This window comes from Argopecten irradians, chromosome 10, assembly GCF_041381155.1.
Source record: "Argopecten irradians isolate NY chromosome 10, Ai_NY, whole genome shotgun sequence".
NCBI classification, from domain to species: Eukaryota; Metazoa; Mollusca; class Bivalvia; order Pectinida; family Pectinidae; genus Argopecten; species Argopecten irradians.
This window is the reverse complement of record NC_091143.1, coordinates 702,907-715,107: the sequence shown is the minus strand read 5'-3', so window position 1 is coordinate 715,107 and position 12,201 is coordinate 702,907. Positions and strand designations below refer to the sequence as shown.

At 35.0% G+C, this 12,201-nt stretch overlaps 1 protein-coding gene across 1 annotated transcript in view; it reads left to right on the top strand.

The window, feature by feature from the left end:
• LOC138334017 (3'-5' RNA helicase YTHDC2-like) overlaps positions 1 to 12,201 on the top strand; it is a 62,152-nt gene that overhangs the window by 37,606 nt on the left and 12,345 nt on the right. Inside the window, 3 exon segments of the mRNA XM_069282737.1 lie at positions 4,461 to 4,626; positions 4,925 to 5,031; positions 5,191 to 5,285. Coding sequence (XP_069138838.1) covers positions 4,461 to 4,626; positions 4,925 to 5,031; positions 5,191 to 5,285 — 368 coding nt within the window.

Here is a 12,201-nt window from a genome sequence, read left to right as displayed (position 1 = left end):
AAGTAACACAAGATTTTACGGTATTTGTAACATTTACGATTGTGTTTGGTATAGCTGATGTAGCCAGAGCGCCCCGCGATTTACCTGTGGATTTGGCGACAGTACTCGAGTCTAAAAATAGCCACGTTGTGTCGGTAGAGTGTTAGCGTTTATCGCTACACGGTACAGAATTTCTCGCTGTGTTACAAATCAATCGATTGACGGTAAGGAACTTCATAATATTTATCATTCGCAGTTGGGGTGGACCGGTGTAACAGTCTTTAACTTATCTGAGTTTATAGACTAGTGCACCTCTACTCCTAATTAAACCCAGGATTTAACGTAGCATGCTTTTAAATTTTGGAACATGCACAAAATTGTGGTACGCTAATCAGATTTTATATAAGTGTAGCGTCTTATACTGTAATGTAAAATAATGTACCTTTGCGTGCCTGAACGAATTGATAAGCGTGTTGTAACGTACTGATAACATAGCACTGCCGCCTGTTTCAACCCACATCAACAATACGCTAAAATACGCTAAGATACATTATAATACGATGATCCACGTTGAGTTATCAACATGCTACACCCCTAATCACACATAGATATAGGATGTGATACACTAAGATATGCTATGCCACACTAGCTTCTAGGCTGAGATAGGTTACGGTACGTTGATGTACGCTAGGTCACGCTATGTTATAGATTAATGTAAATTGATGGATGCTATTTGGCATAGAGCTAGTATATTGTTCTACGTCAAAATTAATTTCGAAATGGTTCTTATAAATAATATAAATAAAGGTTCTTGTTCTTAAAATTATAAAAATGTACTTCGTAGGTTTAAGAACCAACTTTAAGTTCCCAACGAGCTCATATCATACCCTTCAAAAAAGACAGCTTTTAGCCCACCATCATCAGATGGTGGGCTATTCAAATCGCCTTTCGTCCGTGGTCCGTGGTCCGTGGTCCATCCATCCGTCCGTCCGTCCGTCCTTCCGTTAACAATTCTTGTTTCCACTATTTCTTACAAAGTACTGAAGGGATCTTTCTCAAATTTCATATGCAGGTTCCCCTAGGACTCTAGTTGTGCATATTGCATTTTGGGACTGATCGGTCAACAAGATGGCCGACAGGCGGCCATCTTTTGGATTTTGATAGTTAAAGTTTGTTACCGCTATTTCTCAAAAAGTACTGAAGGGATCTTTCTCAAATTTCATATATAGGTTCCCCTAGGACTCTAGTTGTGCATATTGCATTTTGGGACTGATCGGTCAACAAGATGGCCGACAGGCGGCCATCTTTTGGATTTTGATAGTTAAAGTTTGTTACCGCTATTTCTCAAAAAGTACTGAAGGGATCTTTCTCAAATTTCATATATAGGTTCCCCTAGGACTCTAGTTGTGCATATTGCATTTTGGGACCGATCAGTCAACAAGATGGCCGACAGGCGGCCATCTTGGATTTTGTTAGTTAAAGTTTGTTACCGCTATTTTTCAAAAAGTACTGAAGGGATCTTTCTCAAATTTCATATAGAGGTTCCCCTAAGCTTAGGCCCTAGTTGTGCATATTGCATTTTGGGACCGATTGGTCAACAAGATGGCCAACAGGCAGCCATCTTGGATTTTGATAGTTAAAGTTTGTTACCGCTATTACTCATTAAGTACTGAAGGGATCTTTCTCAAATTTCATATATAGGTTCTCCTAGGGCCCTAGTTGTGCATATTGCATTTTGGGACAAATCGTTCAACAAGATGGCTGACAGGCGACCATCTTGGATTTTGATAGTTAAAGTTTGTTACTGCTATTTCTCATAAAGTACTGAAGGGATCTTTCTCAAATTTCATATATAGGTTCTCCTAGGGCCCTAGTTGTGCATATTGCATTTTGGGACCGATTGGGCAACAAGATGGCCGACAGGCGGCCATCTGGGATTTTGATAGTTAAATTTGTTACCACTATTTCTCAAAAAGTGTTGAAGGGATCTTTCTCAAATTTCATATACAGGTTCCCCTAGGACTCTAGTTGTGAATATTGCATTTTGGGACCGATCAGTGAACAAGATGGCCGACAGGTGGCCATCTTGGATTTTGATAGTTAAAGTTTGTTACCGCTATTACTCAAAAAGTACTGCATGGATCTTTCTCAAATTTCATATATAGGTTCTTCTAGGGCCCTAGTTGTGCATATTGCATTTTGTGACCGATTGGTCAACAAGATGGCCAACAGGCGGCCATCTTGGATTTTGATAGTTAAAGTTTGTTACCGCTATTTCTCAAAAAGTACTGAAGGTATCGTTCTCAAATTTCATATGAAAGTTCCCCAAGGATCCTAGTTGTGCATATTGTTATTTGTGACCGATCGGTAAACAAGATGGCCGACCGACGGCCATATTGGTTTTTGATTGTTTAATTTTGTTACCCCTATTTCTCAGAAAGTACTGAAGGGATCTCTCTCAAATTTTATGTGTAGGTTCCCCTTGTACCCTAGTTGTGCATAGTACCTTTTAGGACTGATGCATTTATGCCTTTCGGGACTGATCGGTAAACAAGATAGCCAACCGGCCGCCATCTTAGATTTCATTGTTGAAGTTTGTTACCACTATTTCTTAGAAAGTACTATAGCGATCTGTCTCAAATTTTATATGTCGTGTGTTTGAAAAAGTTTGAAAAGCAGGGAAAAGATCCCTCTTTCCATTGTCAGACATAGATCATTCTTTGGTGGGCACCAAGATCCCTCTGGGATCTCTTGTTTTATTTCAATTATTTATTATTTTATCTTATTATCTTTTTTTTAATTTTGTTTATACAATTGTGTTTCAAACAAACTCAACTCACCAGGAGTCAAATATTTTTTTTCTCTGAAGACAAAATACTGTTGTGTTAGATAAGTAAGTTAGCAAAAGTTAATTTTCCAATTAATCTTACGATTTTATCATTTTCCCCTATAGCCTTTTAATGAATTTATCTAGATTTAAAACAAACTACATTGAAAATCAAAATCAAAGCTAGTATTTCACTATTCAAAACGATTTTATTTCTTTCTGTTACCAGTACTAGCAAAAAAAAAAAAAAATCAACTAAATGTAACAGTCTTGAAAGTTGGCTTCTCATGCTGCCAAAAACAAATTTCGAGGGTATTGCAAGTGAATCCATGCAGACCTATCCATCTCAAAAATAAGATATCAGAATGTGCACTAGCGTATCACATTGTAGGACAACCTAGAACAATGTACAATGTAGCGTGGCATTGTGTGTCAAAGGGTACCTCAGTGTACTACCACTAAACAAACTCCTAAAATAATTAGTGTATAAAAGCGTAGGACAGCGTATCAGAACCTAGTAGTACACACATCATTACACCTGATTTAGCGTATTATAACTTATTATAATCACAGTATCACAGTGTATCAAGGTGTACCTCCACTCCCTCATTTTTTTAAATACGCTTAGGTACGCTAATAGCGCAAGAACGAAAGGGTCTTGACATATGCCAGTGCAACAAGACAAAAATTGCAAAGTGAATATTTACACAATGTAAAAAATCGTTTCTACCACAATAGGCGGTGTTATTTAACTCTCAGGGTATCAAATAAACAATGCAGATGTTGATTAACAATTTTTTATACCAAATGTGGTATAAACTCTGTACTCATTCTAACTGGCTGACATGGTGAACTTTGACCGAACTACTTATTTCTCAGTGTCACATCATCATTCATCAATGTCATCAATAATCGTGTGACGTCATGCTATTTTGTGATCGTGGCTTGCATTGACGTCAAGACTGCTGTTCGAAAGCTTACAGTATGTGAAGTGGTCGCTGTGTCGAAAAGTTACGTGTTTATATGTGGTGTAAATATCTGTTACTCATTTTGGCGGAAAAGGATCTTGCTGTAGATTTTTGTAGATAATTGGTAAACAATTCTGTAATGGACTTGAACTTGATTACAATCATGGCTTGAAGATTATTTGGTGGAAGAAAACAGCAGACTGCCGTGTGCATGATTTTATAATGAGTGTTATATTGTTGAAAAATTTAATCTAATGATACGTCAAATGAGAAATATTTCATCCTAAAGTGTTTCCAATTAGAACAATTTTATATGAATGAATTCTATATAAAAATATGACTTTTGAATACTAATTAGTGCCTTTTTGCTGATGAAAATATTATTACATCTTATTTGCATATCTCAGCAAACACACGTTACCTTATCTTTGTCAGATTTCTATTGGCTAAAAGCGGATATAATTGTGGTAGAAACAGCTAGGTCACACGACTGGTGGTTGTCGGATATGGAATTTATTCCACACTTGTAAGTTAAAGCTAAAGCTTGTGCCTTTTGTAACTTTTAGAAAATAACTCACATGTTTGTAATAAATTCCATATCCAACAATCGCTCTTTGTGTAACCTCTATATCTTTTTCTGTTGTATAAATAGGACAAATCTGTATCTGTATTTGTATTTGTATCAGCAAATAGATGCCCTTGATACCTGTGAGGATTTGACAGAGTTAGGACATCACCTGGCTGACCTTCCTGTGGAGCCGTGTCTGGGCAAAATGGTGCTCTACTCTGTTGTCCTCAAATGTCTTGACCCAGTCCTCACCATTGTGTGTACATTAGCCTACAAAGACCCTTGTGAGTTTGACAATATATCATATTTCAAAAAGTCTCTCTAGCATTGTCAGTTGTAATTGATCATATAAGCAGCTTTTGTTCAATACTGGAACAACTTATTTAACTCCTTTCTATATGCCAGTGGTTTTTTGCTGTCATTATTTGTTAAAAACCCATTGAAATGTTGCTTCCCTTTGTCAGTTAATGCTTGTTTTAATGTTACATAGATATTTTAATGCTGTTATTTGTCAGTAAAATTGTTTTTTTTAAATGAATTCCCAAAGTTGTATTAAGTTACATTGTGTTTCCTTAATATCAGTTGTGTTGCCCAATCAGCCAAACTTGAAGAGGGAGGCCAGTATGTCTCGGCGTAAATTTGCTGCTGATACATTTAGTGACCACATGGCCCTACTGAGAGCTTTCCAGGTAAGACACCATTTTCATTTCATTAACAAAATCAATCACAAGTGACCCTCAAAGCTTTGTACACTGATTCATTACCTGTAAATTCAGGTTTCAAATTATGTAATTTGAATATATTATTATCATTACATATTGTATTTCACTTAAATCATGTTTGTGTAGGCATGGCAGAGAGCCAGAACTGATGGTTGGGAGAGAAGTTTCTGTGATAAGAATTACCTGTCATCAGCCTGTATGGAAATGATCGTAGGAATGAGGTAGGTTTGATATTAAAACAGCTATTACTAATTGAATGTATAAAAGAGCGAGTCCAACACGGTAGTTCCTTCCAGTAAGCTGATTTTTAACACAAAGGCATGTATATGCCCCTTGTATTTATACAAGCACGTATGGCTGACCTACATTTGTACTCATTTAAATGCGGTTGACCTCTCATTTAATGCGATTTTTTCTTTATCTTCCTCTTATTCATATCTACCTTCCATAACACATCTTTGAATTAACAAATATCTATAATGATGATTTAATTTGGGAATAAGATACCAAGGACTCATAAAAAAGTACGATAAAGTCGCTATTTACGTAAAATGGTCAAGACAATTTGCATAAATTATGACGACCGATGGCCTTATTTCCACCAGTCATTTGCATATGTGTACGTATCTGCGCAACTTCCGGTTGAAAGAAGGTCACACTAAAGACCAACCTAAACGACATCAGGTATTACACATAATTGATTAATCTCTCCTCGGTAGCTCCGGTTGACTAAAGACAGGATTTGCCGATATTATTACGTGTAAACACTACTGCATGCCAGCACATGAATTTGCCATGAACAGTTACCCATGAAAATAATGCATGAAAATTCCATGAAACTTTGCCATGAAAAAACCCTTAAAAGGATCATTATTCATAGCCATGAATTTGAATAAATAAACATGAAAATGCCATGAATACATTATAAATTTTGACCATGAAATTGAATTATGTCATCATTCAATTTCATGGCCATGAAAGCTAGGAATAATTTCATGGGGATTTTCATACCCTTGATTATCCAATGAATCATAACTATCCTTGCGTCATGGCCATGAAATTCCCCTTAAAAGGAACATATTTCATGGGCCATGAATTTTCAACCCATGAGAATTGCTTGTCTGATGTGATTTAACCATTTTCATGGCCATGGAACGAATACAATCACATAGTTTTGATTTTCATGAAATTGACAATAGAATGCATACTTATCATTCATGGCCATCAATTTCATGATAAAGAAATTAAAGTACAAATATTACATTCGGCATGATATGATCAGTTTTCCTAAATCTGTTATCAAAAACTCTCTGCTTTAATGTATTTTAAAATAAAGAAATGCAATGAAAAAAACAATCTTCAGTTTGAAAGTTAAATTAGCATTAACAAAACATATAAAGCATTCAACATGCAGGCACATGGCAGATAAATTTGTACACTGTCATGTAGTTGATTGTGAGAATTTGGCAATGCAGCTCAGTGAATGCAATTTCATTAATTGTAAGGAATCACATCTTATCTTAAATTGTTTACTGTACCTTTAGGAACTCAGGATTACATTCAGCACTTGTCTACAGAGTGTATAACAGATTAGTGAGCATGAAAATTCTGTTCCTGGTAATACATCAACAGACACAGCAGCCATTTTGGATTTCCTCTGTTTAGGCAGGAATATTCAAGTCATGTGATCATGACTCATGTATTAAAATATAGAAGTCACATGACTCTAATAATAGAAAACAGAAGTCATGTGTCTCAAGTTTTAGAAATAGGGAGTCATTTGACTTTGATTATTGACTTTTGACAAACAAAACTCATCTTAAATAAGGCAAGGCTATGAAATTACTAGTGAGTATCTTAATTAGCTAATTTCTAATTGCGGTTAATTTTTTATAATTGTAAATTTTCATGGCCATGAATCATCAGTTATTTTATTTTCATTATCAACATAAAAAACATGGCCATGGAATACTTTCCACTCTAGCTCTCCTATTAATTCATGGCCATCATTATTAAATCAATGGCCATGAAATATTACCTTTCATCAAATCTAAAATTCATTGATGTCACTGACAAATCAATGGCCATGAATGTCACATGAAAAAGTGATCATTACAGAAATTCATGGCCATTAACTAAGACGGATTTCTTTCAATGATAATTTCATTGATTATTAATAGAACCACTGTCAATAGTCATGGGATATTCAATTAATTCATGGCCGTGATATTGATTTTTCATGGCATTTAAAACAATTCAGGAGTACACATGAAAAAAAAAAAAAAAATTCATGGCCAGATTCATGGTATTTATGAAATTTCATGGCATTTTCATGTGTATTTCATAGCTTTTTCATGGTATTGATGTACAGTAGTGAAATATGAAAGAATGTTCAGCAATTCTATATAAAGCAATTGATATTAATAAAACAATCATGAACGGCCATGAGCGAGGTCTTTGTAACATGTGTGTAAAACTAGGAAACTTATGAAGTGAAATCGGTTGATACCTTGGATCTGACACACTATTCCATACTCAGTACATACTCGTAGGGCCTACCACAATAAATACCGTACAGTAGGCCTATGTTGTACCAATACTATTTAAGCAATGATATAATGACAATCCTCATTAGACATATGCCAAATGAAGTGGAAGTTTCCTGTAATCTTTTAGAATCTCGATAGTTACAGTGTTCACGACATGCCGGAAAATGTTCTTGATACAAAGAGACAAAGTTGTCGTACATGTGATTTCGATCTAATATTATTTATATTACGTGAAGCATTATCCAAATAAAACAACATAATGCCTGTTAACTGTTTACTAAATAGAGTATTAACAACAAAACTTGTCGGAAGCGACGTTCCTTGTTTAGAGAGTGTGTCTACGGCATTCTTTTGTGACACATATGTGTTAGTCACGTGATTATTCAGTGCGGGAAACACAGGCATGTGTGTTTGTTTACGTAATGTCTGATTGCTGAATGTAAACAAATACAGACACAGACTGCTTGGCTTACAACCGATGTTGACCATGCTTATATTTTTATACACTGGATAACATAGACTTCACGAGGACAGCAGAATAGTTCTTCAATACATCGATGATTACGACCGGTAGGTATGACATACATATACGGCAAACTTCACAGTAATATTTTGAGAGATGGAGTTATTTGCCATGGCTGATTAATTTGTAATTACTGATTTTAGCTTAGATATTTGTGTTTATGACTGTTTCCAAAAGAAATAATGTGACGTTAAATAAAATCTATAATTTAAAGTTTAGTACCTGATATTTAAATGTATTTAAGACATTATAGCATATTTTTTAATTTTTAACAAGCAAAGTAAAATTAAAACTGGGAAAATGTAGAGATAAAAAACATAAGGCCGCCTACTGAAGTAGACTATATCAAATTAATTTTTATTTTTAGGTCATCTGACCGAATGTCAAGATGACCTATTGTCATCGTGTTTCGTCCGTCGTCGTGCGCCGTCCGCCGTGCCTCGTGCATAAAACTATTTATACAAAAGCCTACTCCTCCTAAACCCTTGAGTGAATTACATCCATATTTGGTGTGAAACATCCTTGGGGAAGGACAATCATATTTTATATAAATGAGATAGGTCTGACCCCTATGGGCAGAGGGGCAGGGCCCCAAAAGGGCAAATTTTTGTAATTTTAGCTTTAAAATCCTACTCCTCCTTCATCCTTGGATGGATTTCATCCATATTTGGTGTGAAACATCCTTGGGGATGGACAATCATATTTTATATAAATGAGTCTGGTCTGACCCCTAGGGGCTTAGGGATGGGGCCCCAAAAGGGCAAATTTTCTTAATTTAAGCTTTTAAAACCTACTCCTCCGTCATCCTTGGATGGATTTCATCCATATTTGGTGTGAAACATCATTGGGGATGGACAATAATATTTTATATAAATGAGCCTGGTCCAACCCCATAGGGGCTGAGGGATGGGGCCCCAAAAAGGCAAATTTTCTTAATTTTAGCTTTAAAATCCTACTCCTCCTTCATCCTTAGATGGATTTCATCCATATTTGGTGTGAAACATCATTGGGGAAGGACAATGATATTTTATATAAATGAGCCTTGTTAACCCCTAGGGGCTTAGGGATGGGGCCTCAAAAGGGCAAATTTTCTTAATTTTAGTTTTAAAATCCTACTCCTCCTTCATCCTTGGATGAATTTCATCCATATTTGGTGTGAAACATTATTGGGGAAGGAAAATCATATTTTATATAAATGAGTCTGGTCTGACTCCTAGGGGCTGAGGGGTGGGGCCCCAAAAGGGCAAATTTTAGCTGGCCCACTTCCTGTTTTCAGGTTTCGGTCTCCGATCTCAATGAAAAATTTGTCTATAGGGGTTTTAATTGATGCCGAACAACATGCAAACATTTTCATAAAGATTTTTGGTATTCCAAGATGGCCTGCCGCTGGCCCACTTCCTGTTTTAAGGTTTCAGTCTCCGATCTCAATGAAAATTGGTCTATAGGGGTTTTAATTGATGCCGAACAACATGAAAACATTTTCGTAAAGATTTTGGTATTCCAAGATGGCCACTGGACCACTTCCTGTTTTCAGGTTTCAGTCTCCGATCTCAATGAAAATTGGTCTACAGGGGTTTTAATTGATTCAGAAGGGGGAACTTTAGGTGAGGACAATCATATTTTATAAAGGACCGAGCTAAGACCCATGGGGATAGTACGGCGGAGGTGCAAAATGGGAGCTTTGCTGTAATTTGGCTTTAAAATCCGACTCCTCCTCATATTAATCCTTGAATGGGTTACAACCATATATGGATGAAGGGCTACCAAGTTTGTTCAACAAATGACATTTACATATTTCAGAAACTTACATATTCAACTAAGGAGTTCCTTGTATTGTTTATATCAATCGTTAACCAATACTTTATACTGTGACTTTGTTGTTTTGTGCTATGAGTCAGATGACCGTTAAGGCCCATGGGCCTCTTGTTGATTTTGAAATATTTGTATACCTGTATTAATTAGATTAATTTACCATGCTATCTGAGTGAGATATATCCAATTTGATTATGTAGTATATATCCTAATTATTAAACTACATAATTATGTCATCATGCAGAATGAGAATACATTCATTCCAAATTTGGCTGATCAATCATGAATATTACAGAGCTACATGTTCTCTATTATGAAGTCATTCAAACAGGTATGATTGTAGTGATTCTCAATTGATCCATGTGAAAATTACAAAAAGTCATGATATATGTATATGATGACAAAAAATGTTATTTAAATTTTGTTTAAAAAAACAAACTTTTTATGAAGTGACATTTGATATTTTTTATCTGGAAATTATTCTGTTCAATTTTAACTTCAAAGATTTACATTTCAAAATTCAATTTGTATTTAGAATCTAAATATTTTTTTGGTACCAGATAATCTTCTAGTCAATGATCATAATATTCCTAAAGGTTTTATTCCCGAAGAAATGAAGAGCTTCCTAAATGCATATTTATCGTTTTTGAAGAAATGTACAAGAAATGAAATCTGTATCGCCGGCCTAGAATAATGGAGACTGCGGGTACAAATGTGTAGTCTAATCAACTCCTTAATTTATACTGGGTATATACTTAGCTGTTATGAAGATGTTTTTAATTAATAGAAAATGGTCAGTATTTTATTGCTATAAGGCCTTCCATTTTGTAATTGATTAAAACCCCTCCTTGGGAAGCAGTGGCCTTATGGCTATATGTGAGTCCTACTGCCTCCCTACACCCCTTTTGTCAGAGGAATGGCGAGGACCATATTTGAGATATTCATTTTAAGATCAAAGTTGTATGAATTTACAGTCCTTTGAATATGAAAATATTATTAGGATTGTTAATAAGAAATCTCAAAAATAAAACCAAACAGTGATGAATACATCTTGTACCGGTATACAGAAATACATCATTCAATGGAAATTCATCACACATGCAAAAACTATTAATGTTTTCTTTTTTATTACATGCATTTCAGACAATGAAGTAGACTGCGATGACAGAAAGACATATGCTGTTCACAAAAAGACACTAAAAACAACATGTGAATCATTTTAAAGTTAATGTTAACAAAGAAGAAAGAAACCAAATGAAGAAAATGAAAACTCATGGATTTTGACCAAACTCATCAATTATAAAATATTATTGTGTCTTCTCATATAAAACCTATTCAATCTTTGCAGATTACAGAATTACCTCCCTTGCGGGTATGTATCCATTATGATGTCATTATTTTGTGTGTGAAATTCTGGTAGATTTCTCTTAAAAGTATGATATTATGCCTGCAAACACACGACATCACAATCAATACCGACCCGCTAGGGCAGATAACTTTATGCAAATACAGAATATCATTAGTCAATATATATACTATGAAGTAATGACTGTGCTGTTATATTACAAAAATATATATTTTAAATTGAGCATTTAGGGGATTATATGTAGATTGACATGCATGTTGTCCTGTAATTATGGTATTTATTTCTAATTTTTATGTGTACTACCATTCAATATTTTATTTATGAATGTATTTAAAAAAAGAAAGAAATAAGAATGTATATGAAACACAATAAACTATTATTTAGTTGTCACTTTTGTTATTTTTCAGAAATAAGAGCTATTCCAGTAAAACATCTTTCACAAACCCCTAGACTCCATGTTTGCTTAGATATTCAAACAACAGCTGTTACAGCAGTTTATTTCTTTTAAACCAGAAGTTACCAAAGATGAATTTAATGAAATAACTCTTGTTAAGCACCATTGATTTTAGACGCTTTAAATCCCCTAAGTGAGACCCCATCAAATCCCCCTAAGGATACCACTTCAAATCCACTGGTGTCCTCATTTACATATTGTAGACGTTTTTAAAAAATGCCCTTTGTGTGACCGCTTCAAATACCCTTAGCTGGACCACTGCAAACCCCTTTAGTGGGGTCAATTCAAATCCCCTTATCGAAACCACTGGATAACCCCTTAAATGGACCACTGCAAATCCCCTTAGCAGAAACACTGGTAAATAATTTGAATATTTTAAATGCTTAAAATCCCCATAGGTGACCCACTTCAAATCCACTTAAATTACCGTAAT